The sequence below is a fragment of the Nelumbo nucifera genome, chromosome 2 (assembly GCF_055504915.1).
Source record: "Nelumbo nucifera cultivar China Antique chromosome 2, China Antique-T2T, whole genome shotgun sequence".
Taxonomy (NCBI): domain Eukaryota; kingdom Viridiplantae; phylum Streptophyta; class Magnoliopsida; order Proteales; family Nelumbonaceae; genus Nelumbo; species Nelumbo nucifera.
In genome coordinates this window covers 100,563,378-100,590,789 of record NC_142650.1, presented here as the reverse complement: position 1 = coordinate 100,590,789, position 27,412 = coordinate 100,563,378, and the positions used below count along the sequence as shown (strand labels likewise).

The following is a 27,412-nucleotide window of genomic DNA, read 5'->3' as shown; positions in this document are numbered from 1 at the left end:
AGTCAGAGGAACTGATAGGATTACCTTGAGTTTCTGAGACAGGTTGATCCGAGTCCAATTGGTTGCTGTCATGAGTTAGAGGGCCCTTCTTCCTTCTGTTGTAGGTGATTCTGATATCTCTTTGCAGCCTGCTTGAGTCTTCAGTAACATCTGCAACATCACTAGTAGTGGCTGGTACAATGGGAGCCTCACTAGATTCACCCGGGATACTACAACTAGGTGGATCAGGAGGAGAAGATGGAAGGTCTAAGGTAGAGAGAGGCACAAAGAAAGGGGGAACAGAAGAATCCTCTTCAATCCCATTAGTCTCCCCCTGAAGAGGATTCTGGGAAGAATGAAAATAGGATTGAGACTCAAAGAATACCACATCCTTTGTAACATATTTTTTCTTGGTGACTGGATCATAACACTTGTATCCCTTCTGAGTAGGAGAGTACCCCAAGAAGATTCCCTTTGTAGCCCTAGGATCCAATTTGGTCTTCTTCGGATCCTTGACATATATAAAGCATACACACCCAAAGACTCTCGGTGGAAGAAAAAAGTCAGGAAGATGAGGGCAAAGAACAGAGAAAGGAGTTTTCATCCCCAATACCTTGGATGGCATTCGATTTATCAGGTATGATGCAGTAAGGATTGCTTGAGATCAATAGTTTTTTGGAACTTTGTGCTGAAATAGTAAGGCTCGAGCAGTCTCCAATAGGTGCCTATTCTTGCGCTCAGCAACCCCATTCTATTGGGGGGTACTAGCACAAGATGACTGATGAATCATTCCAGCATCCTCCATAAACAGATTCAAGGACCTTTCAAAGTATTCTACAACATTATTTGACCTAAATTGTTTGATTTTCGTGCCAAATTGTGTTTCAATCATTTTGCAAAAAGTCATGATTACCCGTGGCACTTCTTCTCGTGTTTTTAATAAGTAGATCCATGTGCATCGAGAATAGTGATCGATAAAACTGATAAAATATCGAAAGCCATCAACAGAAATAATGGGAGAGGGGCCCCAAACATCAGAGTGGACTAAGTCAAAAGAAGCTTGAATTTCATTACTCGAAGTTGAATAAACAGTTCTACATTGCTTTGATAGTTGACAGACTTCACAAAATAACTCTTGACTTGAAACACCTTTGAATAATTCTGGAAACAATACTTCCAATGATGAAAATGGTAAATGACCTAGCCTAGCATACCATAGATGTAAACTAGCTATTGACTTCACATTGGACTGACTACTAGTAGCAGATGTTTGTAATGCCGAACTGATGTCTGCATCAAGGTAGTAGAGACCTCCACACTCATGACCGCTCCCAATCGTTCTCTTCGTCAATCTGTCCTGAAAGACACAATGGGTAGGAAAAAAGGATATGCTACAATTCAATTTTTTGATAAGCTTTGAAACAGATAAGAGATTTGAAGAAAGATTGGGAACATGCAAGACAGATTTGAGTGAGAGGTCCTTGCTTAGGTCAACCACTCCCTTCCCAGAGATGGTAGAGAGAGAACCATCAGCAACCCTCATTTTATCTTGGCCAGACATTAAATGATAGGAAGAAAATAGGGAAGACATGTGTGTCATGTGGTCAGTTGCACCAGAATCAATAATCCAAGAGGCAGGATCAATAGTACTAGTTGCACTAAAGGCAGAGACAATACCTGATCTGGCAAGGGAGGAGGATGGAAGAGAATTGGTCCTTAGACGGGCTAGGGCCCGGCTAAGTACCTCTACCTCATCGGCAGTAAAACCCAAGGACCCGGTTCCGGGGGAATTAGTAGTCTGTCCCATGGAAGAGGAAGTAACTGTGGATGAGTGTTTTGAACCATCATCATTGTGACCCGTAGCCAGATTCACACTTGCAGATTGACCCTTCTGATGCTTCTTATCTTTCCTCAATGCAGCTGGCTTCAAATGCGGATGGAGAACCCAACAGGTCTCTTTCACATGCCTTTCCCCTCCACAGTGGGTGCACTTCAGATGTCTCTTGTCAGAGTGTCTGTTTCCCCTTTGATTTGTAGAGATTAAGGCCGAATGTTCCACAGACTGTTCAGCTAGTTTAGTTTGAGTATCAACCTGCATCTCTTTTCTTCTCACCTCTTCATTCCTCACAAGGTAGTAAACATGATGTAAGTCTGGCATTTCATCCCTTCCCAGAATTTGGGACCTTATGCTCTCATATATAGGATCTAGGCCAGCCAAAAATTTAAATGCTCTACCCTCTTCAACTTGTTTGTCATGCTTTTCCTTGTCTCTGGCATTCTCCCAATCAATAATAAGGTGGTGATCTAACTCTTTCCATAGTCCTTCTAGTGTAGCAAAATATGTTGCAACACTCATATCTCCTTGCCTCAAGGTAGCAATGTCTTGATTCAGTCTGTAAATTCTTGCATTATTCTTTTTCTGCCCATAGGTTTTAGAAACTTTTTCCCATATCTTGGCAGCCGTGGAGAAATGTTGAACAGTCCTAGCTACTCTTGGAGTCATTGAGGCAAGTAGCCAGGACATAACTGTAGCATTCTCCTTGCGCCAAGCTGCATATTCAGCACTCCCCACTTCGGGTTCCTTCTTCTGCCCGTCCAAGTAACCGGTGAGTTCCCGGGATGTGATGAACAACATGGTTGAGACAGACCATTCTCTGAAGTTGTACTCATCCAACAACACACTTGTGATCTGTAGGCTGTGCAGATTTGGATTCTCCAAATTAGGAGACCTCCCACAAGCCCTAACATTTCTAGAAGACACTTCCCCGGATATGGAAGACATCTTCTACTCGTAAAGTCAAGACTGTAAACACAATATATAATGAACTGTTTCACACTTACGGAGCTTGCTGCACTGTAAACTCAGTCCTGAGAACCCGACAAAGAGCTGAAACACCGAGTACTACACTGCACACTGTGCCCTAATTACTGCTGTCGCAGATTATAATCTGTTGTGCTACCTTCTGCAGTGTTCTAATCACTGCTGCCGCAGCCTGCAACTTGCTGTGTTAGCTTCTACTGTGTGCTAAGCACTGCTATCTCAGGTTATACTCTCACCCACGAACAGTTCTAGGACTGTTGAGATTCGTCCTTTCTCCTAGATCTGTTCTACACAGATCTATCTTAGCCGAATGGCTACAGTCTGCTGTACTGCGTCTATTAGGGCATCAACCTCTGGGTCTATCTCCCCTTGGGCCCTACAACCAAGGGAAACCCTAGATGTAGGTCCAACTATGTTCTGCGACCAACCCTAGGGTTTCTTTGCAGCAACCAAGAAAAAGAAGAGAGAGAGTTAACTGCGAGTAGAAGAAAAGGCGGCTGCTGTAACCAGTCAAAAGATTAGTGCTCTGATACCATGTTTGCTGAAATAGAGTTGTCGAATAAGAGAAGAAAAAGAAGAAGAAGAAGAAGAAGAAGGAGAAGATATGAGATGGGCGGCAGAATTAGTTCTCAGCCAGCCCTAATCTATTATATATAACAACATTACATAATGTTACATAAATAGACCAGAATGCCCCTGATTAGTGAAGGGGCACCTAGTCAAATAAACACTAAATAAGATTAGGCCCAGTAACTAAGGCCCAATAACTAATGACTTAAGACCCAACAAGGATAAACATACAAATTAAGACAGCCGAACCAACAGGTAATAATGCATGTAATAAATAAAAAAGGCTTATGCCAATGATAAGATTCATCAGCTTCAATAATGTGTGGAGCTAGAGAAATGACTATTGTGGTGGATTACAGATCTAGACCCTGGACAAGTATTTCTTGCTTCCAGATCCCATTTTTCACAGGGAAAACATCAATCCAGGAGAAACTTGTTTTGACTGACTAGATTCTTCATAAACTACATGCATGGATTCACTAACATAATAACAGAAGGTGAAGTAGAACCGTGCAGTTATGAACATGAATTGAAATGCTCCTTTCTTTTTAGTTAAAATGTTGGCAGCATGCTAATTTTGGAACAAAAACTGAATCCTTAAAATTAATTTGAAGAACTTTCTCTTTTGAAATTATGATAACCCCGGTAATAATAGATAAGGATGGTTGCAATTGGAGGGTTTTGGTTGTTAAGAAGAGGGTGATTGTTGCTGACATTTTATCTATATTGTTAGACAAGTTATTACTGGTTCACCCTGATTTCAAAGAAGTGGATAAATCATCTTTTGGTTGTGATTTCTGGCCCATGTTGGACTTATTTATTTATGTTGCGTGAGTTCTTTTGAGTTTTGATTTCAGAGAAGTAGAAGAAAAGAGGAAGGAAGAAGAGAGGGAGAAGAGAAGAAGGTGATTAGAGAGGCAAAATGTCCTGGCTGGCGGCACCAGCTTTGTATTTAAATCTTAGGGTAGCCAAACATAACAAGAAATAAATGAAAAGACAAAAGTGCCCTTGCGGCACATAAAAACTGAACATTACATCTCTCTCCTTCAAGTTGGAGCATAGATATCAATCATCCCCAACTTGTCACAAATATCATAATGCCGCAAGGAGTTCAATCCTTTGGTGAGAACATCTGCAAGTTGCTACACGGAGATGACATATGGAGTGCATACTAGGGGTGCAAACAGATCGGATTCTGATCCGATTCGAATTCAAATCCAATCCAAAATTAGCGGATTCGGATACCCCCCCCCCCCCCCCCCCCCCCCCCCCCCCCGGGACTTTCAAATCGGATCAGTTTGCAAAATTGGATCCATTTGGAATTCGGATCAGTTCCAATCCGAAATTTTGTATAATTATTTTGTAAAATGGCACTTGTACCCCATTCTAATATTTTGTTTTAAAAGTAGTATAATGTAATTTTTTATTACAGAAATCTAAAATTGGAAATTTACTATTCGATCATTTCACTGAACAAAAGTGGAATGGGAAAACAAACCCTACCCATTTGATCATTCTCTTTTATCTATTTTGTTCTAAACCTGAGAAGATCCCTAGCCATTGTGTTGCTACCTGCCACCATCGCCGGTTGCCAGTTGCCGTTCAATCTTCACCATCGCCGGTTGCCGGTTACCTTGCACTCATGTCTCAACCAATCAACCGTCTCAATGCCGCTGGTAATTGTTCATCTCTCTTCTTCTATTTGTTTTTTTGTTCTATTTTCCCTTTTCAATTCTAAATCCACTGAGATCACCTCACTTATCTTTGGTTCTTCATTTCCAGATCTGATATTCCATAATCATTTTTTTTCCCGACAGACATAGAGGTGAGTCTGAGATTTTTATTTTCTTATACAGAATAGGTTTAGGTTTGTCTGAGACTGATTTTTGTATGATTTTGTTATACAGAATCGATTTGAATATGGAATGCCCAATCTGATTTTTCATTTTTGTTATTCATGTTTAATCTGATCTTTGTATGATGTTTTTTTTTAATGTTAAACTGAATATCAGAATAGGTTTGTCTGAATATTAAACTGAATATCATGTTTGGTTTTTTTTCTTATTAAATTGAATATGTCTGATGATTATTATGTTTGGCATTTTTTGTCTGAATATTCAGACATAGACATTAGTCTGAGGTCTGAGATTTCAGATCTCACTCTCTTTTGTTAGCTATTATCACTTATCATTTTATAATTTTATTTTGTTATACATATTTTGACTTGTTGATTTAAATATGGAATACCCAATCTGACTTTTGTATGATTTTATTTTTCTATACACTTATACATGTTTTGATTTTTTTATTTGAATATATGGAATGCCCAATCTGATTTTTCATTTTTTGTTATACATGTTTATTATAATTTTATATTCTACTTTAATCTGATTTTTGTATGATATTTTTTCTCTTAATGTTAACTGAATATCAGAATAGGTTAGTCTGAATATTAAACTGAATATTATGTTTGGTATTTTTTTTCTTATTAAACTGAATATGTTAGATGATTAATGACTAATTTGTTTAGTATTCTACTTTAATCTGATGTTTGTTTGATTTTTTTAATGCTAAACTGAATATCAGAATATGTTATTATTTTTTCTTGTTAATGTAAAATGGCTCTGTAGAGTGACATGGGACCATCAAGGGAAAACCCCAATTCACTTAACAGGTTTTTAATCAATAGTATTTCAGCAACTCCATGAAACATGGCTTTGAACTCTGCTTCTGCACTAAATCTGGCCACTACACTTTGTTTCTTACTTCCCCAAGTAACAAGGTTCCCCCCACAAAGGTACAATAGCCACTTGTAGATTTTCTGTCATTTACAGAGCCAGCCCAATCTGCATCAATGTAAACCTCAACTTTCATATGTCCAAGCTTCTTGAAGAAGAGGCTTGTCCCTGGGAATTTCTTCAGGTACCTGAGAACCCAATCTACTACTTCTAAGTGGGCAGCCTTGGGAGCATGCATGAACTAACTAAGGAATCCTACTGCATATGCAATATCTGGCTTGGTCATAGACAAGTATAGTAGTCTACCCACAAGTCTTTGGTACAGATTTGCATCTTTTATGGACTCATCATTGCAGTCCCCGAGTCTGTGATTTACATCTATAGGAGTGTCGGCCGGTTTGGCTCTAAGTTTTCTTTTATCTTTTAGGAGATCTAGGGTATACTTCCTTTGGGAGATGAATATACCTTGTTGGGAGCGGGCAACTTCAACCCCAAGGAAGTAATAGAGGGGTCATAGATCTTTTATCTCAAATTGAGTGGCTAATAACTTCTTTACCCTCTGAATCTCTGAGACCCAATCACCAATAATGACTATGACATCCACATAAACAATCAAGGCTGTTGTTCTTCCTTGTTCATTCTTCACAAAGAGAGTGTGATCAGTTTGACATTGTTTAAAACCCATCCATTGAACTGCTTGATGAAATCTGTTGAACCAAGCCCTTGGTGATTGTTTTAGACCATATAGAGACTTCTTCAATTTGCATACCTTTTGTTCACTGCCCTTAGCACAAAACCCAGGAGATTGGCTCATGTACACCTCCTCCTCTAAATTTCCATTCAGAAAGGCATTAATTGATGGAGTTCCCAATCCTAATTTACTACTAAAGAGAGAATTTTGGATAAAAATTCATCTTTGCCACAAGAGCAAAAGCCTCAGCATAGTCAACCCCATAGACCCGAGTAAAACCCTTTGCTACCAAGTGAGCTTTATATCTCTCCACTGTTCCATCTGCCTTATGTTTCACAAAAAACACCCATTTGCACCCCACAAGTTCCTTTCCTTTATGAAGATCTACCAACTCCCATATGCCATTAAGGCATTGATTTCTTCCTTCATTGCATCTGTCCACTCAAGAACACATAAGGCCTCTGCAACACTCTTAGGAAGAGGGACACTATCAATGGCAGAAAGAAATGTACGAAATGAGGGTGAGATGTTTTTATAAGTTAAGAAATGAGCCATAGGGTGGTGAGTAGTGCACGGCCTAACACCTTTCCTTTTTGCAATAGGAAGGTCCAGATCACAAGTTGAAGCATCAATATCAATAGGTTTAGGAATATCAACTAGAATAATGGTACCTAGATGGGGTGAGGGATCTAACCTCTGAGAATCCAATGGCATTGGTGACATAGTTTCAGGTTGCTCCACGGCTGTTGAACCCTGTTGGCCTTGGTTTTTGTTGCGCTGTCTATGGAAGACACGGAATGAAGGAGGATCAAGAGGAGAAGGTAATAAAACTTGTTTTTGTTTCTCCTCACTTGAACACTCCCTCTGAGGAGAAAGAGAAAAAAAGGAATATTTTCAAAGAAGGTGACATCCATGGATAGAAAGTATTTTTTGAAATAGGACCAAAGCAACGATAGCCCTTCTAAGAAAGAGGATAACCAAGGAAAACACAAACAATAGCCTTAGGGTCAAGCTTACCATGAGTAGGGGATAAATCATGAACAAAGCACTAACAACCAAGGACTCACATGAGTATGGGAAATAACAGGGCCTTAGGAAAGAGGAGTTGATGAGGGGAGTTATATCCCAATAACTGAGATGGTGACCTGTTGATAACATAAGCAACAGTCAGGACTATATCCACTCAAGATCCTTTTGGAACATTCATCTGCAAAAGTAATCCTCGAGCAACTTCAAGAAGATGCCAATTTTTTCTCTCTGCAACCCCATTTTGTTGTGGTGTTCTGGCACAAGAGCTCCAATTGAGAGAGCCACAGGATGCAAAATATTCTGTGAGATCACCATGGAAGTACTCTTTTGCATTATCTGATTGAAACACTTGAATTTCCATTTGAAATTGAGTGCAGACCATATGCTGAAAATCTCTCACAAGTTTAGGAACTTCTCGGGAGTCTATAGGGTAAACCCAAGTGTATCAAGAAAAGTCATGTATGAAAGAGATGAAGTATTTGTAGCCATTCTCAGTTGGAATATTAATAGGGCCATGCACAACAAAATACACAAGATAAAATGGAAAATCTGATCTTTTATTACGTAAAGGAAATGAAGTTCTACAATGCTTACTCAATTGACAAACTCGACATTGAAAATCATCAACTGACACATATTTGAACAATTCTAGAAATAAATATTTTAAGGACTCAAAAGACATATGACCCAAATGGTGGTGCCACAAAACAACTTGACTCTTACTTGACTAACACATAGACTCTGAGACTGCAAGACCAACTTTATTCTCCAACACATAGAAGCCATCGACCATGTTCCCTCTACCAATCGTCCTCCCAGAGGCCAAATCTTGAAAAACACAAAAATGTGGAAAAAAGGTTACTGAACAGTTCAAAGAATGGATAATACTACTAATGGATAACAAATTAATAGGCAACTTTGGGACATGTAAGACATTTGATAGTGAGAGGCCAAATGGTAGAGATATAAATCCTCAGCCAGCAATGGATGAGAAGGAACCATCAACCAATCTCACTTTATCTCTACAGAGAGAAGGGTGTATGGTTGGAAAAGGGCTAACTTACCAGTCATGTGGTTTAAAGCACATGAATCAATAACCCATGGGGATTCCAGAGTGTCAGTAGATACATGGAAAGCAGAGGCTGAGTTACCTGAGGAGGAACCAAAAGAAGTCAAAGGTGTGGATTCAGAATCTTCCTGGCGAAGTGCCCTACCATACTGCTCCAAATGGTCACAAAAGGAGTTAATAATATTGTTATGCGGGAGAGAAGAATGGAAGAAGAGAGAAAAGAGAGAGAGAAGAAGCAAGAAGAGAGAACTGAGAGCAAAAGATACTGCTGGCGGTGCTAGCTTTTTTAATATATATACTAGGGCGACAGCAACTAAAATAAAAAAGAGTAAAAGTACAATAGTACCCCTGGGTCCTATACATAGGAAAAATAACAGTTGTTAACACTCCCCCTCAAGTTGGGACATAGATGTCAATCATGCCCAACTTGTCACATAAATCATGATGCCGTGAGTGATGTAGTCCTTTTGTAAAGATGTCTGCAAGTTGATCCTTAGAGCTGACATAGGGAGTACACACTTCCCCTATGATAACCTTCTCTCTGATAAAATGCTTGTCGACTTCGATGTGTTTAGTTCTATCATGTAGCACAGGGTTAGCAGCAATATTTATGGCTGCTTTGTTATCACAAAATAGGGTCATAGGTTTGTCCACTAGAAAACCCAACTCACTCAACAGATTCTTTATCCACATAATTTCAGCCACTCCATGAGCCATTGCTCGATATTCAGCTTCAACACTGGATCTAGCTACCACACTTTGTTTTTTGCTTCTCCAGGTAACTAGATTTCCTCCTATGAAGGTACAGTAGCCACTACTTGACTTTCTGTCATTTAGGGATCCTGCCTAATCTGCATCAGTATACACTTCAACTTTCAAATGTCCGTGCCTTCGAAACAACAAGCTAGCACCTGGAAACCTTTTAAGATATCGAAGGATTCTTTCTGCTGCTTCAAGATGAGTGGTCATAGGGGCATGCATGAATTGGCTAAGGACACCAACTGCATAAGCAATGTCTGGGTGGGTCATAGAAAGATAAAACAATCTTCCTATAAGTCTCTGAAACTGTTTCACATCCTTGATAGGTTCACCTTGGCAGTCACCTCATTTATGGTTAGGATCAATAGGGGAATCAACTGGCTTCACTCCCATTTTTCCTGTATCCTGGAGTAAATCTAGGACATACTTCCTTTGGGAAATGAAGATACCCCTTTTGGATTTCATCCTTCCAGTTGCCAGTGATAATTATATCAACATATACTATCAAAGCTGCAATTTTTCCTTCTCCCCTTTTCACAAACAATGTGTGATCAGATTGACATTGCTTGTATCCTTTCTGCTGAACCGCTACATGGAATCTACTGAACCAGTCTCTCAGTGATTGTTACAGCCTGTATAATGACTTCTTCAACCTGCACACCTTTTGTTCATTACCTTGAGCCTGAAAACCAGGGGTTTGTATCATGTAAACTTCCTCTTCAAGGTCACCATTCAAGAATGCATTCTTGATATCAAGCTGATGTAGATCCCAATCAAGATTAGCAGCAAGAGAGAATAGAACTCTAATGGAGTTCATCTTGGCAACGGGTGAAAAAGTCTCTGTAATCAACTCCATACACTTGTGTAAACCCCTTTGCCACTAAACGAGCTTTATACCTCTCCACTGTGCCATCAGCCCTATGTTTGACTGTGAACACCCATTTACATCCAACTGGATCCTTTCCCTTAGGAAGATCTACAAGTTCCCATGTGCCATTTTTATGAAGGGCATTAATTTCTTCCTTCAGAGCATCTGTCCATTCAAGTACTGAAAGAGCTTCTACCACATTCTTAGGGATAGGGACACTGTCAATAGATGTGAGAAAGGCTCGAAAAGAGGGTGAAATGTTTTCATAGGAAACAAAGTGGAAAATGGGGTGTTTAGTGGTGCACGATCTAACACCTTTCCTATGAGCAATACGAAGGTCAAGGTCATTAGCAACAGAGGTATCAATTGCAATGGGGTTAGGGACATCAATGGGAACCAAGATACCTGAGTGAGTATGATCCGCCCCCGAAGAGTTTGATGGCATTGGAGGTACAACTTCTAGATTCTCCATAGCTCTTGAATTTGGTTGGCCTTTGTGACGATGGAAGAAGACACGAAAATGAGGAGGATCAGGAAGAGGAGGGAGCTAAACTAGTTTCTCCTCATTCCTACTCTCCCCCTGAGGAGAAACAGGGAAAAACAGCTCACTCTCAAAGAAAAAGACATCCATGGAAACATAGAATTTCCGAGAAACAGGATCAAAACAACGGTACTTCTGAGTGAAGGAGTACCCCAGGAATATGCAAGGAATAGCATGAGGATCCAATTTTCCATGAGTGGGTGACAAATTTTGGACAAAGCAACGACAACCAAACACACGAGGAGGAATGGAAAGAAGGGGGGCCTTAGGAAAGAGAAGCTGATGTAGGGCTTTGCACTCTAACCAACGAGAGGGCATACGGTTGATGAGGTAGGTAGCACAAAGGACAGCCTCAAGCCAAAAGCGTTTTGGGACATTCGTGTGGAGTAGTAAACCCCGGGCCACTTCAAGGAGGTGTCGGTTCTTTCTTTCAGCAACACCATTTTGTTGTGGTGTTCGGGCACAAGAGCTACGGTGATGTGAACCACGTGAAGCAAAAAACTCCGTGAGATCACTATGAAAATACTCTTTGGCATTATCTGACTGAAAAATTTGGATTTCAGTTTGAAATTGGGTGAACACCATCCGCTGAAAATCTTGGATAATTTTTGGTACTTCATCCCTAGTCCGCATGGGATATACCCATGTATATCTAGAATAATCTTCGATAATGGTAATAAAATACTTGTAGCCACTCTCAGATGGTAAAGTAACAGGGCCCCACACATCAGAATGAACAATGTGAAAAGGAAATTCAGATTTATTAATTTTTGAAAGAAAATGAGTTCTACACTACTTACTTAATTGACAAGTTTGACAAGAGAAATCCGAAGCGGACACTGACTTGAACAATTCTAGAAACCACTTTCAAAGACTCAAAAGAAAAATGACCAAGACGACAATGCCATAAATAAACTTGACTCTTACAGGACTGACTCTTAGACTCAGTGACTTGAAGACCACCCTTATTCTCCAGCATGTAAAGTCCATCAACCATACATCCTCTACCAATCGTCCTCCCCGAGGCCAGATCCTGGATCACACAGTAAGAAGGGAAAAAGGTCCCTGAGCAGTTTAAGGAATTAGTAATACTACTAGCAGAGAAAAAATTAATAGGAAATTTCAAAACATGTAAAACATCAGAGAGGGTAAGGCCGAGAGGGAGAGAAATGGTTCATTGACCAGCTATGGTAGTGTATGATCCATCAGCTAGTCTCACCTTGTCTCTTCCAAAAAGAAGGTGATAAGTTTGAAAGTAAGAGGGCGTACCAGTCATGTGTTTCGACGCTCTAGAATCAATGATCTAGGGAGTGTCAAGCGTATGAGAAGCAACATGGAAAGCTGTGGTAGAGTTACTTGATGTAGACGCAAATGAAGTTGAGGGAGGAGCATCCATCTGACGAGTTGCTCTACCATAGAGCTCTAAATGGTCACGAAAGGAATTTATAATATCCTCCCTTGGGTCAAATCCAGAGGAATGTGTCTGAGTCACAGTAGTAATGGGGGGTTGATTCTCCTGAGTAGCCATGTTTTCCATAGTGTGTTTTCTTGTACCTTGCTGTCCTGACTTTTTATTCATATCTGAACCTTGCTTCTTATTCAGATCTTGAGCCCATTTTGGCTTTCCATGAAGATCCCAACATGTGTCTCAGGTGTGTCGGGGTTTCTGGCAATGAGTACACCACAGTTTGTCCTTGTCATCCACCTTTTTCTGAAGATCCCCCTTCTTAAAAGTATTTCCCCCACCGGTAGTAACACTCCCTTTCGCTACCAACACAACTGCATCTCCTCCAGAATTGTTCATCAAATTCCTTCTGCTTTCTTCTGATTGTACAAGAGCATAAACTTCCTGAACTGATGGAAGATCCTTGCTACCTAGGATCTAGACTCTGATAGATTCATATGTAGGGTTCAAACCATGTAAGAAAGCAAACACTCTCTGTTGGGAGACAAGTTTTTTGTACAGTTTTGCATCTTCATCACACTTCTAGTCCACACTCTGATAATGATCTAACTCCTTCCAGACAGAGGTCAAGTCTAAGTAGTACACAGATAGACACCTCTCCCCCTGTTTACAAGTAGACGATTCTTATTGTAGCTGGTAGATTTTTGCATAGTGACGCAGTTCCGAATAGGTTGATTTTGCTTGTTCCCAGATCTCATTTGCCATTTCAGCCCACATGAAATTCCTTCTTATTTGAGGTTGCATAGAAACTAAAAGCCAGGACATGACCATGCTATTTTCCTAGTTCCATCTGTCATATTCAGCACTCCCAGAATGTGGTTCTTTGATTCTCCCATTAATATAACCTATCTTTCCCCTTGTAGTGATGTACAACTTGATCCCTCTTGACCACTCTAAACAATTTAAATCATGAAGAGGAATAACAGCCATGGGAAAGGATAAGTCCACACCCCCACTCATTCCATTCGGCATTGAGGAAACACCGGATGTAGCGGAATCTTCACCACTCATGATTTCAGATTCAAAAACAACTCTTAAATGGGGTACACAGCCTTAAAGAAATTCAACACCAAGGGGGAACGAAAAAAAAAAAAATTTCTTCGGAAACACACCTCCTTTTGTGAAAACACAAGTGCTGTTACAGCACTAACAGGTCATCCCTTGACCTACAAGATCAACACAAGTGTTGCCATAGTGCATACAGATCATCTCTTGACCTACGCATCAACAGGACTGCTATTACAGCAAGTACCGGTCACTTTCTGACCTTCAGTTCACCATAAAAGCTGCTGTTGCAGCACACAAAAGGTCCTCACGACCTACAGTTTCACAGGGATCAGTCGACCCCACAAAAAAGGAAAGAAAGAGGTGTTGATCACCTCACATCCAATCAGCAGACCTAGTACAGGTTTTGCCCTGGCACACGACCAGAAAAAAGGAGGAGAGAGAGAAAAGTTACTTCAGTGTGTGAGATCTTCAATCAGCCGAACAGCAGATGAGGGCGGCCGATCTGGAAATCTGGTGCGAAGAAGAAAAAAAAACTGTTCACTCGACTTCTCCTTTCAGATCTGATAGTCCCGCTCTAATACCATGTTATGCAGGAGAGAAGAATGGAATAAGAGAGAAGAGAGAGAAGAAGAGAGAAGAGAGAACTGAAAGCAAAAGATACTGCTGGCGGTGCCAGCTTTTTTAATATATAGACTAGGGCGACAGCAACTAAAATAAAAAAGAGTAAAAGTACAATAGTACCCCTACAGTACTATACATAGGAAAAATAACAGCTGTTAACAAATATCCTCCTTGAGATTAGAACTAAGAGGGAAACCCTAAGTAGAACTCATAGTAGAAAGATTATTGAGAGACTCTTGAGATGCTAAGTTTGCTGAAGTGAACTTCTTTTGACTTGATTTCTTGTTCTGCTCATGTGTTGATTTCTTGCTCAATTCTTGCTCCCATTTAGGTTTTTCATTCAGTTCCCAACAAGTCTCACAGGTATGCCTAGATTTATGGCAATGGGTGCACCACAACTTATCTTTATCATCCACTCTTTTTTTACCTTTCCCCCTTTTTGCCGAGCTTGGGTTATTTTTTATTGCTAGAGCAATTGACTCCCCCTCAAGAGCATTCATAGCTGATCTACTTTCCTCAAATTGCACTAGAGCATATATCTCTTGGACAGAAGGGAGGTCCTTACTGCCCAAAATCTGCACTCTGATAGGTTCATACATGGGATTTAGCCCTAGAAGGAAGGCAAAGACACGCTGCTGAGAGACAAACTGTTTATAGGCTTGGGCATCTTTCTCACTCTCCCACTCAATACTTTGGTAGTAATCTAATTCTTTACAAACTGAAGTGAGTGCAGAATAGTAAGCATATAAACCCCTTTCCCCTTTCTTACATGTTGAGGGTTCTGCTTGAAGCTGATAAATTCTGGCATAATGTCTTTGTTCTAAGTAAGTGGCCTTTGCTTGGTCCCATATTTCTTTTTTCGTTTCAACCCACATAAAGTTCTGCTTAACAGAGGGTAACATAGATGTCAAAAATCCAACGCATAATCAAGCACTTGGTCCCATTTGTCAAATTCAGCAGTGCCAGCTCTAGGTTTTTTCACTTTTCCATTTCTATATCCAGCTTTACCTCGGGCTGTGATGTACAGCCTCATCTCCTTGGACCATCCCAAGTAATTTCTACCATCTAAGGGGGTAATATACATTAAGAAGTTTGTTGTATCCTGGCCACTGTTCAAACCACTCTGATTTGAAGTGGTCCCTGAAGTTGCAGAATCTTCATAAGCCATAAGTACTAACTTATCAATAATCACCAATCCTGTTCTTACAGCAAACACAGAGGACAACAGCTCCTACTTCGAAGAGTAATTTTTCCCCCTTTTTTGAATCAAAAAGAAGTTCCAGAAAGTACAGCACTTGCTGTTACACACATTAGCAGGTCTACCAGATCTGACCAAGTCTAGTACAGCCACACAAAGCATCAATAGGGCTGCTGTAGTACTTCAGTAGACTGAACCAGGTCACTCATGACCTACAAAGATTCAACATTCACACAGTTCTGGATCTAGAGATCCACAAATAGGGTTCAGACCACCCTTATATCATTCGGCCAAGGCAGACCACTGCCTGTTCTTGGTAACCAGACCAAGAACTAAAGAAAGAAAGGGCTTAGTTCTTGTTCTTGCTCAGTTCGAGTAGGATTCCGGAGATTCCAATCCCAGAACAATAAGAAAACAGGAAAAAACAACCACCGACCTCTTAGAGAAGATTCAAAGCACCATTCACTGATTTCTGGTATTAGTTCTGTTGAGTTCTGATCAAACTGTGAAAGAAAGGAAGCTGCTGAAGTGTTCTCAGTGCAGGTTTGACCAGGTTTCTTCCACTCCCAGTCCAGTGAAGAAGGGAGGAAGCTTCAGCCAGAAGAGGAAAGGTTTTACAGAGCCCTACCTTGCTCTGATACCATGATTCCAGAGAAGTAGAAGAAGAAGAAAAGAGGAAGGAAGAAGAGAGGGACAGGAGAATAAGGAGATTAGAGAGACAAAAAGTCCTGGTTGGCGGTGCCAGCCTTGTATTTAAATTTTAGGGTATCCAAACATAACAAGAAATAAAAGAAAGAGAAAAGTGCCCTTGTGGCACATAACAACTGAACATTACATCAAATTTCATTGCAAATTGCAGTTTTCTTTGTTAATTTCTTTTCAAGGTGATATCACCTTTTCTTGTATTTTCTTTATGTTTTAATGAAATTTTACCTTTCCTATAAAAAAAGTGGCACAGAATAAGTGGAAGAATTCAAAGATATGAAGGAGATATTCTCTTAAGATTTGCTACAGTAGAAATCACTGTTTGGAAATCTAGATGAATTCCTTGTGAAGAGAAAGAAGAAGAAGATGAAGAGTTTCAGCAGTAGAGAAGAAAAGAGAAGAAAAGAAAGAGTAGGATGTCAACCAGAAATGAATTAGGTCTAGCCACCAACCCCTCATTATATTTTATACTTCACTTAAAAGAATTAGAGATTACAAGAATGCCCTTAGTAGGGCGGCTACTAAAGTAGCTGAACAGTCACAACTTAAAAAATAAGCTAATGGGCCTAAAGCCCAACAACTTCCTAACTTAACAACTTAAAAAATAAGAGCTAAATAACTAGGCCCAATAACTAGAAATCGGCCCAACTCAACACTCCCCCTCAAGTTTGGAGTAAATGCCACACATTCCCAACTTGCGTAGATCATGCTCTAGCTTGTTGCTTGCAACACCTTTTATGAGAACATCAGCAAGCTGCAGATCAAAAGCAATGTATGGGAGACAAACTTCCCTAGAAGTCACCCTTTCTCTGATGAAATGTCTATCCACTTCAATGTGCTTTGTCTGGTCATGCTGAACTGGGTTATGGGCAACGTTGATTGCTGTCGGGTTATCACAGTACAACATCATAGATTCTTCTGCCTGTAAACCAATCTCTCCTAACAGGGAACAGATCCAGAGGAGTTCTGAAACTCCATGTGCCATGGCCCTGTATTCAGCTTCAGCACTTGATCTTGCCACCACTGTCTGTTTCTTACTCTTCTACGAGACAAGGTTACCCCCAACAAGGGTGCATACTCCTGAAGTAGATCTCCTGTCATCAAGGCATCCTGCCCAATCTACAAATGTATAAGCCTCTAGTTTCAACTGTCCATGATCAACAAACAATATGCCTCTGCTCGGGTGTCCCTTCAGAAAGCAAGAATTCTGTCAACAGCCTCCCAATGCTGGACTCGTGGAGCATGCATATATTGACTTACCACACTTACTGCATAGGAAATGTCTAGTCTTGTCATACACAAGTATAGCAGCCGCCCCACAAGTATCTAATATCTCCCGATGTCCTTTGCTGGCTCACCTTCTGATGCATTAATTTTGTGATTCTGATCAATAGGAGTATTGATTGCCTTTGTTCCAAGCTTCCCTGTTTCTTGTAGAAGATCCAAGACATACTTCCTCTGAGAGATAAAAATTCCATGCTTTGATCTTGCAACTTCAATGCCCAAGAAGTATCTAAGTTCTCCAAGATCCTTAATTTAAAATTCTCTGTGTAGATTTTTCTCCAGACAATCAATCTCACTTAGGTCATTCCCTGTGACAACAATATCATCCACATAAACAATTAGGCCTCTGAGTGTAGCTAAAAGCAACCAAGGCTTTCCTGAACCTGTCAAACCATGCTCTGGGAGACTGCTTTAAGCCATAAAGTGACTTCTTAAGTCTGCATACCTTTCCCTTTTCAGCATCACTGTAGAAACCAGCAAGAAGATCCATATACACTTCTTGCAAATCTCCATTTAGGAAAGCATTCTTCACATCAAGTTGAAACAGGGGCCAAGAGTATGTGGCAGCAAGAGAAAGAAGTATCCGAACAGAGGTCATCTTTGCAACTGGTGCAAAGGTTTCTAAGTAATCAATGCCATAGGTCTGTGTGTACCCTTTTGCAACAAGTCTGGCCTTGTACCTTTCTATACTTCCATCTGCCTTATATTTGACTGTGTAAACCCATCTGCATCAAACAGTCTCCTTGCCCTCTGGTAGGTCCACAATCTCCCATGTCCAATTCTTAATTAAAGCTTCCATCTCTTCCTGCATACCTATCTTCCATTCAGGTTTGGAGAGAGCCTCACTGACACCCCTTGGGTATAGACACGGAGTCAAGAGAGGAAAGAAAAGCTCAGTAGGAAGGAGAAAGTCCACTGTAGGATAGGCACTGTGAAATACAATGAGCAGTACACTTTCTCTTCCCTTTTCTAAGAGCAATAGGAAGGTCCAGGTTATCTATAATGGGGTTAGTAGAATCAATGGGAACAAAAACAATAGAGGTATCAAGAGGAATACCTGAATCCGTATTAGTTGAATATGGAGTCTCCAAGGAACCGACAGAAAGTGATGTGGGTTCTGCTGCAATGGAATCAACCTCCCTATGAAGTCTCTGTCATGAGTAATGTTGAGAAGCAGGACGCAAGGGAGGTGGTAAGGTAGGTGACATAAGAGGATCAGGCATAGGAGTTGACACAGGAACTGGAACTGGAAGAGGGATAGACTGCTCACTCACTTCCCCAAAACACTCCCCCTGAGAAGGATTCTTCGAGAAAAAGTATGTGGACTCAAAAAAAGTGACATCCATAGTAATATACCGACTCCCAGAGACCGGATCATAGCAGCAATACCCCTTTTGATTTTCTGCATATCCAAGGAAGACACACTTCTTTGCCTTCGGATCAAGCTTCGAACGGTGAGGACTAAGAATATGTGCAAAGCAAACACACCCAAACACTCTGAGAGGAATATGGAACATCTCCCCCTCAGGAAAAAGGAGGCTAAATAGGGTGTTGAATCCAAATATACGGGAGGGCACCCTGTTAATCAAAAATACTGTTGTGAGAACTGCATCACCCCAAAACCAAACTGGAACTGTAGATGTGATCATCATGCTTCTTGCAATCTCAACAATGTGTCTGCTCTTCCTTTCTACAATACCATTCTACTGTGGACTGTAGGAACAATTGCTCTGATGGACAACACCATATTCTAACAGATATGAAGCAAGGTGTTTTCCAAAATATTCCCTGGCATTGTCTGATCTGAACACCTTTGTTCGTGTTCCAAACTGTGTTAGCACCATCTGATGAAATTGCCTTATCAAGGGTGGTACCTCATCTCGGGATCTCATCAAGTAAATCCAAGAATATCGAGAGAAATATCCACAAATAAGAGAAAATATCGATAACCAGCTATAAAAGGAACATGATAAGGTCCCCACACATCAGAATGAATAACATCAAAAGGAGATGAACATCTTTTATTACTAGCTCTAAAGGAATGTCTACAATGCTTTCCAAGTTGACAACCTTCACACTCCAGACTTGACAAACTAACAGACTCAAATAGCTTTGGAAACAAAAGACTCAAAGAAGAAAAAGGCAAATGACCTAAACGATTATGCCACAGCATAATCTGACTCACAAACCCTGACTCACTATCCCTGCTGACATGATGACTCTGATGAGGAGGAAGCACATCCAGGAGGTAGATTCCATTCACTTCACGACCACTCCCAATCGTCCTCTTTGAATCCAGATCCAGCAAGATACAATGACCAGGAGAAAAAATTACTGAACAGTTCAAGTTCTTAATCAAACTACTAACAGATAACAGATTAGTACTCAATCTGGGAACATGAAGGACAGAGGGAAGGGAAATGGAATCACTAATCTTGACAGACCCCTTCCCAGCAATGGAAACATGAGATCCATCAGCTGTGGAGACCCTGTCTCTGCCAGGACAGAGCTGGTAAGAAGAAAAAATAGTGGAACTATGGGTCATGTGCTCTAAGGCTCCAGAATCTATAATCCAAGGAGGTCCCTCCTTACCTGAAGTAGAAACATAATTTGCAGTGACATGTGAACTACCTATGTGAGCAAAGGAAGTAGAGTGTACTCCACCAGAACCACTTGGACCTGGCTGTCCACCTGTTGCTGAACTAGAACTGGTTGTATCTCGCTGGTTCAGAAACTGTCATACCTCTCAAGTTCAGTCCTTATTGCAGCAGCTACAACAGACTCCAGAGTAACTGTAGTAGGAGGGGTCGGAATGTCACCAATGACTACCATGTGAGCATTTCCCTTCTTATTTTTGAGTCTATTCGGCACAAGATGGGGATGAAGCTTCCAACAAGTATCTCTTGTGTGTTTAGGCTTCTTACAGTAGTCACAAATCAAATCCTTTTTGTCTTCCTTCTTGATTTCACTACCACCCCAGAATTTTTCATCATCACATTTCTCCTGCTCTTTTCCCTTGACACAAAGGCATATGCTTGGGAGAGAGTGACACTGTCCCTGGAAAGAATGTGCTGCTTTGCAATATCATATTCGGGTTTAAGGCCAGCAAGAAATTCAAACACCCTATACTTCTCTAGGAGCTTCTAGTAGGCAGCTGCATCCTTAGTGGTTTCCCAAACAACTGTCTCCAAATGGTCAATCTCCTGCCACAAGATTTTAAGGGCTAAAAAGTAAACAACAATAGGTTTATCTCCCTGCCTTGTAACAATAATCTGATTTCTCAACTTGTAAGTCCTAGCAACATTCTCCCTCTGTGAATAGGTTTCTGCAACCCCATCCCATATTTTCTTAGCAGTATTTGCCCACAAAAAGTTTTTACTTATATGGGGCAGCATGGAATTACACAGCCAAGTCATCACCATATAGTTCTCCTGTACCCACCGGGAGCTGTTAGTTTCGGGTTTCACTTCTTCACCAGTGATATACCCTAACTTCCCATAAGCACCAATGGCCATCTTTGCAAATTGTAACCATTCTAAGTAATTTGAACCATCCAACTTAACTGTAGTAATGGTCCTAGCCTCGAAAAGGTCTCCAGCACCTCCTCCCACTGGCCTCATTTTAGTCCCAGGCTTGTTTTCAACTCCGTTACCCTCCATACTTCTCAAAAAGGGGATAGAAGATTATTTTAATATGCAAGAATATAAAATAAATCAGTTTTGGTACCAACGACACCCTTCTGGTGCCCTAGATGGTCCTCCCACAAAAGATTCCTTTTCTGCGGGACGAGAGAAGAGAGAAAAGAGGCAGCCACTCTCTCCAGAAACCTCCAAATCAGGCAAGACTTGAACTGCCCCTATAGAAAACTCCAAGGAACCCTAAAAATTAGGAAGCCACTTCCTAGGTCAAAATTGAAGAGTCCAACAGAAATAGGACTCTTCCCCTTTCTCCAGTTTCTCTTGATTTTGATGGAAAACCCTAGACCAGCTACAAGGCAAAACAGATCCACCAAAAAATCCAAAAACTGGGCTTACCTGAGATCTTTGATCAGCCTCTTAAATCACCATGCAATCGGCCGATCTAGGGCTGCATGAGAAAACAGCTCAAGGAACCTTCGGCCTGCTCTGATACCAAGTAGAAATCACTGTTTGGAAATCTAGATGAATTCCTTGTGAAGAGAAAGAAGAAGATGAAGAGTTTCAGCAGTAGAGAAGAAAAGAGAAGAAAGAAAGAGTAGGATGTCAACCAGAATTGAATTAGGTCTGGCCGCCAACCCCTCATTATATTTTGTACTTAACTTAAAAGAATAAAAGATTACAAGAATGCTCTTAGTAGGGCGGCTATTAAAGTAGCTGAACAGTCACAACTTAAAAACATAAGCTAATGGGGCTAAAGCCCAACAACTTCCTAACTTAACAACTTAAAAAATAAGAGCTAAATAACTAGGCCCAATAACTAGAAATCGGCCCAACTCAATAGCTACTAAAGGTAATATCTGATATAAACCATAAAAATAATGGTAACGAGACCAAAAAGTGAGTGTCTAAGAATACCTGTGGATGGACCATTGATCCACCAGCAGCCAATGAGTATGCAGTACTTCCAGATGTTGTTGATATGATCAATCCATCTCCTTGTACACATGTCATAAAAGAGTTGTCACAATAGCATTCCAGGTTTGTAAGGTAGGATGAAATCCCACGGTCTATAGTAACCTCATTCAGGACAAGAATAGGATCTTCAGTCTCTAATTCATCCTTGGCTGTGTCTCGGATAACATGACACTGCAAACGGTGGCGTAATGTGATACTAATAGGTCCCTTTATTATTCCATCAAGATAGTCTCTGTAGTGTTCACTTTCTGAAAGTTATTAAAGATGAACATTTGGATGCTGTAAATATAAAGGATTCTACATATTGTACATTATGGATACTTCCAAAGTCAAACAAAGCATTTACATGAATGAATAACTTCAACTTACTAATGCAAGATGAAATATCTGAACCATCTCTCCCAATTAAATGAGTACACTGCCCTGCCTTATCTAGAGTGATCAACACATGTCTGAGAAGTTCAAGTGTCAAGATTGGATCTTTTTAGTCAGTGACTGCTTATGAGTTTGACTTGTTTTTTCTTTATTTCTTTTATTTCTGGTCACAAAATAACTTTTCATACATGCTCAGTATGGAAGGACTACTGGGGGTCTGTACTAAGTATATGAGAAATGTAATTGAAATGAATTAATAAATGAAGTTCCACCCTTATGTTTTAGTTCCTTCAAGAAACTTTTGTATTAGTCAAATTAGAATATTTCAAGGAGTGGGATGCTTGCCCCTTTGTTTCTCTTTTGTACCACCTATAATGAACTTCAAAATTGACAATGAGTAAGGTGCATTTCCCAACCACTCCTTTTACTTTTTCATTCTCTTTTTCTTTCCCAACAAGTGTGTGAACCAATAGAGGCTGGACCATTTATCCACCAGCTTCCAATAGAGTATGCAGAGTTTCTCCATGTTATCTTGATAAGATCAACCCAATCCCTGGTTCAGAACAGGGTAGAACCACCCGAACCAAATGTTAAAAATAGGTAAACCCAGAACTGAACCAGACCCTAATGATTCTATAAAATTAGAACCAGAACCAAACCAATCGGTAATCGGGTCTCACCAGATAAGAGCCGATTAATTATATCCTGAATCACTAGTTGATCAGGAAGCACATGAAATACTCGGGAAAAACTCTATGGTGGCAAAACTCAATAGAAGTAATCAATAGGGCAATAACTCTTTTCTTATAGATTAGAGATAAAAAAAAAAACAAAATTGAAAAGAAGTTTATAGAAAATGAAAAATCAAAGGATAGGGATAACACTCACCATTCGATTCTTGAGTGTTAAGTGAACAGCGAAGCCTTCTAGACCCTTGTCTCCTCTTGTGAATTGTGACTAGAGAGGAGACAATCAGTTTGAATGGAAGTTCACAAGGGCCCAATCACCCATATATAGAGACAGACAGGAGGGATGGTAAACTGTGAAAAGACAGAGAATGAGAGACAGAGTATAGGACTTAGGTCTCACTTTCTCTGCATCTCAGAATCTGTGTCTCAGAAGGGGAGATGCAGCACCTTGCCCCACCAATGTGTTTCATCATGATCAATGTCTTTTGTCAAATTGCAGAACCTTTTTAATATAAAATAAAAGAACTTTTACTGAAAAAGAAAAGATTACATTTAGATAATCCTCAAACAAAACACTTTGTAATTTTAGGATGGTGTGGGTTTCACTTCATCTACAAACAAAAGAAGTTATAAAACTTTACAAAATATATACTTCAAAAGCAAAATCAAATTCCACTTACATAATTGAACAGCTTAACCTCCTTATGCATGATGAAATTTCTGAAGTTGTATTGCCTCATATAGAATGTTCAATGCACATTCAGGAAGTTAGGTAGTCATAATCAGCTCTTTGCTTGGTAAGTGATCATTTCCTATATTGAATTTGGATAGAGTAGAATTTTGGAATTATCCATTTGTCCAAAATATGCTTGTTAGTTGTTACTGGAAACACTGACAAGACTATAGAAGGTTTATGGAAGATTTTTCGAATAAACTAGTGGAGATCTAGCCTTAAGTTTTAGTTCCTTTGAGAACTTTGAGGCTTCTCCAATTAGAAATTCACAAGTGCTGGGAGGTTAATACATTTGTTCCCCATAACAAACCTAGGATTACACCAAGAATCAAGTACTTTTGCATACACCTTTTGTTTTGGCAGCAACAGTTCTTGAAACAGTCTGCTATGTGTGAATTGATGTCAGATCTTCAAAAAGTTCATTAATGTTAGATTGAATGGGAAAAACAGACTAAGAGCATTTTAGATAATCATGGACAAAGCTAGAAAAGCTAGAAAAAATTGTTAGATATAGTAAGTTAACAATGTAGATAAAGAAACCACATATATATGAAAATTATCATTTAAATTGGTTACTTTTAGAATAGCATCATTTCAAGTAAAAGATGGTTTAAAAAAAGATGCAGGATACGAAATGGAGTCATAAAACCCAAAGATCCTAGGGAAAATGGGACAAAAGGAGGAACTGGACCTTTGAACATTGATGCAGCCTGCAAATAAGAATAAGATTTCAAGTGTTGTTCAGTATTTGATTATAAAAGCACTTTTAAAGAATAACAAGGATAGATACAAATCATATGATCCAGTTTGGCACTAATCATGTTTTACAATATCTTGAAAAAATAACAAAAATAATTAACACAAAAGGTGCATTATGTTAAGTGGTGAAAAATTAGAAGGCACATACCCAAAGAACAGTTCCATCCCCACCAAGACTTATGACAAGATCAACTTTTGTATGCAGTAGTTGTATTTCCTCATCTGAAAGACAAGGACAGAATGTTTAAAATAACAATAGTTAAAACACGACTATACTAAATTCCAGATCACAGCAGTATACAATGATTTTAAGTCCAAGTGATTTCAAAATCATTACATGCTTTCTACTGCTACCTAACAACCAGGATGTGGAAAAAAGTGAACAAAATCCTAACAGGCTGTTACTGATGCTGATCCTGGCATATCAAGGGTATTGGGAAAGTTGGACTAACAGAGAAAGTTTGAAGTACACAGAGAAGTTGAAAGGGTGTGTCTAATGTGCACACACCCAAATAATTGTATTATATATCATTTGAGTACAAAAGGAGGGAAAGGACAAATCTGCCCTCCACTAAAACAAATAAGAAAGAGTTGTATATACAATAGAGAAATAAAAGATATTGTTCATAAGGTACATGATAATATGATACTCCCACCCAAGTCAGCCCATAGTATCTCTACAGCTCCCTCAAACTGATGCCGAGATAAAAGCATCAGTTTGTTAGTGTAGAAACCACTGATGTGGTCCCCACCTCTTTCTATTGTACTTGTATACAACTATTAGTTATTTAAGTCAGTCCACAATTAGTTATTAGTCTTTTATTAGGATTTTATTTATTAGTCTTTTATTAGGATTTTATTTTTGCCATGTAAGCAGTCTTATCCTTACTTCAGAATTAATATAAATAGAAAGAGGGGGGCGGCAGATTAAGCTTCCTCTTCTTTTCTAAAACCCTTCCTTCAAATTCTTCTTCTCTTCTTCTCTCTTTCTCCTCTCATTCTCTCCTCTCATCTTCTTAATTTCCTGTTGATTATACACAACAGCTTGGGCTGTTAGTAGTCTCATACAACTACATGGTATCAGAGCCAACCTAGGAAATCTTATGAAAGTCTGACATGGCTGGCTGCATAAGAATTTCCTAGGGTTGGAAAATTTCCAGCAAAAGGGATTATCGGCTGAATCTTGGAGATTGTTGAGATTAGGGTTCAGACTTATTTTTGTAGGTTGCGGCCAGAGTTTTGCTGAAGTAAGTTAATCTTTGATATTGATCTATTAAAAGATTACCTTTTTCTGGTTATTTCAAAGGTTCGACTGAAAGTTTTATACATTTAAAGAATAGTTTTTGGTTACTTTAAGAAGTGCGGCTGAGAGATCCCCCCCTTTTCTAGCCATTGACTGTGTTCTTGGCTTGTTTCTTGACCTTTGACTGGTTCTAGGTTCAAGATTCTAGTTTCTTGACTGTCGCCAATTCTAGGGCCACAGTTAGTTTCAGCCCTGCACTCTAAGTTGTTCTTTGAAGGTTACCTTTTTGGGTAGAATGCCAACCTAGAAGGATAAAGTAGATTCGGTTGTTAACAAATTCTGGGTGAGATTACCCAGTCTTAGTGATAGAAAGGTATTGTTTCTTGACCTTAGGTTCGGCTGATAGCAAATCCTGGGTGTGATTACCCAGTCTTAGTGATACAAGAGGCATTCTTTAACCTTTTCTTGACAAAGAATGGAGTTTAAGAGCCAAGGGGAAAACATTTTAGGGGCTGGTAGTGCTGGTAGCATACCTGAGAACAGTTTTCAAATTACCACTGTAAAATTTGATGGGTCAAACTACCTAGAGTGGGCCCAATCAGCCATGATGGCTATTGGGGGTAGAGGAAAGCTAAGTTATTTACTGGGAGATATTAAGGAACCAGCCAAGGAGGACCAAATATATACCAAATGGGTTCAGGAGAACTATTTGGTTATGACATGGCTGTGTAACTCCATGCAGCCACATATCATCTGAAATTATTTATGGGCAAAAACAGCTAAAGAAATTTGGGATATCATGAAAGAAACCTACTCCCAGCCCCTCAATGTTGCTAGGGCCTATGAGAAAATGTAAGGTAAATAACCTTAAGCAAGGAGAGAAGCCAGTCTCGGTTTATTTTTCCACCTTGAAATCCTTGTGGCATGAGATTGATCACTTAGAAACAATTGAGTGGGAAAGCCAGAAGGATGCACAGACCTACAGAAAGCAGGTTGAAACGAATAGGGTATTTGAGTTTCTAGCTGGTCTGAATTCTGAGTATGACATTCTGAGACAATAGCTTCTAACAAGAGACAGTGTGACCCTATCACAAGCTTACTCTCTAGTGCACAGTGAAGAAAGTAGAAGGAAAGTTATGTTACAGCATTCGCCACTTGAATCAGTCTTGGCAGCAACTAAACCCATGTTTGGGGAGGATAAGGAGAGAGATAGGAAGAAGGAAGACAAGAAGGACCTAATATGTGAACATTGCAAGAAACCTAAGCATACCAAAGAAACCTGTTGCAAGCTACATCCTCATCTAGTTCCAGCAAAACTTAGGAACAAAAAGGGGAATGCTCATACAGCTGTTACCACTGATTATGCAACCTCATCAGGCACAAGAGTAGCACCACTAGACACTCTAGTTGCCTTGACTCAGTTGGAAAAGGAGGTTGGTAATTCAGCATCATCATCTCAGCCAGTCACAACATCAGCTCCTCCCACCTCAGCATTCGCTCATTCAGATACACGGGCCTCAGCTTATCATGCTTCACCTCCAGGTAACACTGAAAATTGTTGGGTAATAAACTCAGGTGCATTTGATCATATGACCGGTTTGCCTTCACTATTTACTACCTATCACTTATCCTCTAGTAAAGACAAGGTGTCTAT

General features: G+C 39.9%; 1 protein-coding gene across 13 annotated transcripts in view; it reads right to left on the bottom strand.

Moving 5' to 3' along the window:
- LOC104606325 (putative NAD kinase 3) overlaps window positions 1–27,412 on the bottom strand; it is a 108,056-nt gene that overhangs the window by 11,409 nt on the left and 69,235 nt on the right. For all 13 annotated transcript variants that reach the window (XM_088898416.1, XM_088898415.1, XM_010271464.3 and 10 more), the window contains exons 8-10: window positions 24,664–24,737; window positions 24,388–24,466; window positions 21,900–22,207 (exon numbers count right to left, since the gene is read on the bottom strand). In XM_088898416.1, the coding sequence (XP_088754542.1) occupies window positions 21,900–22,207; window positions 24,388–24,466; window positions 24,664–24,737 (461 nt within the window). The remainder of the gene's footprint in view (window positions 1–21,899; window positions 22,208–24,387; window positions 24,467–24,663; window positions 24,738–27,412) is intronic.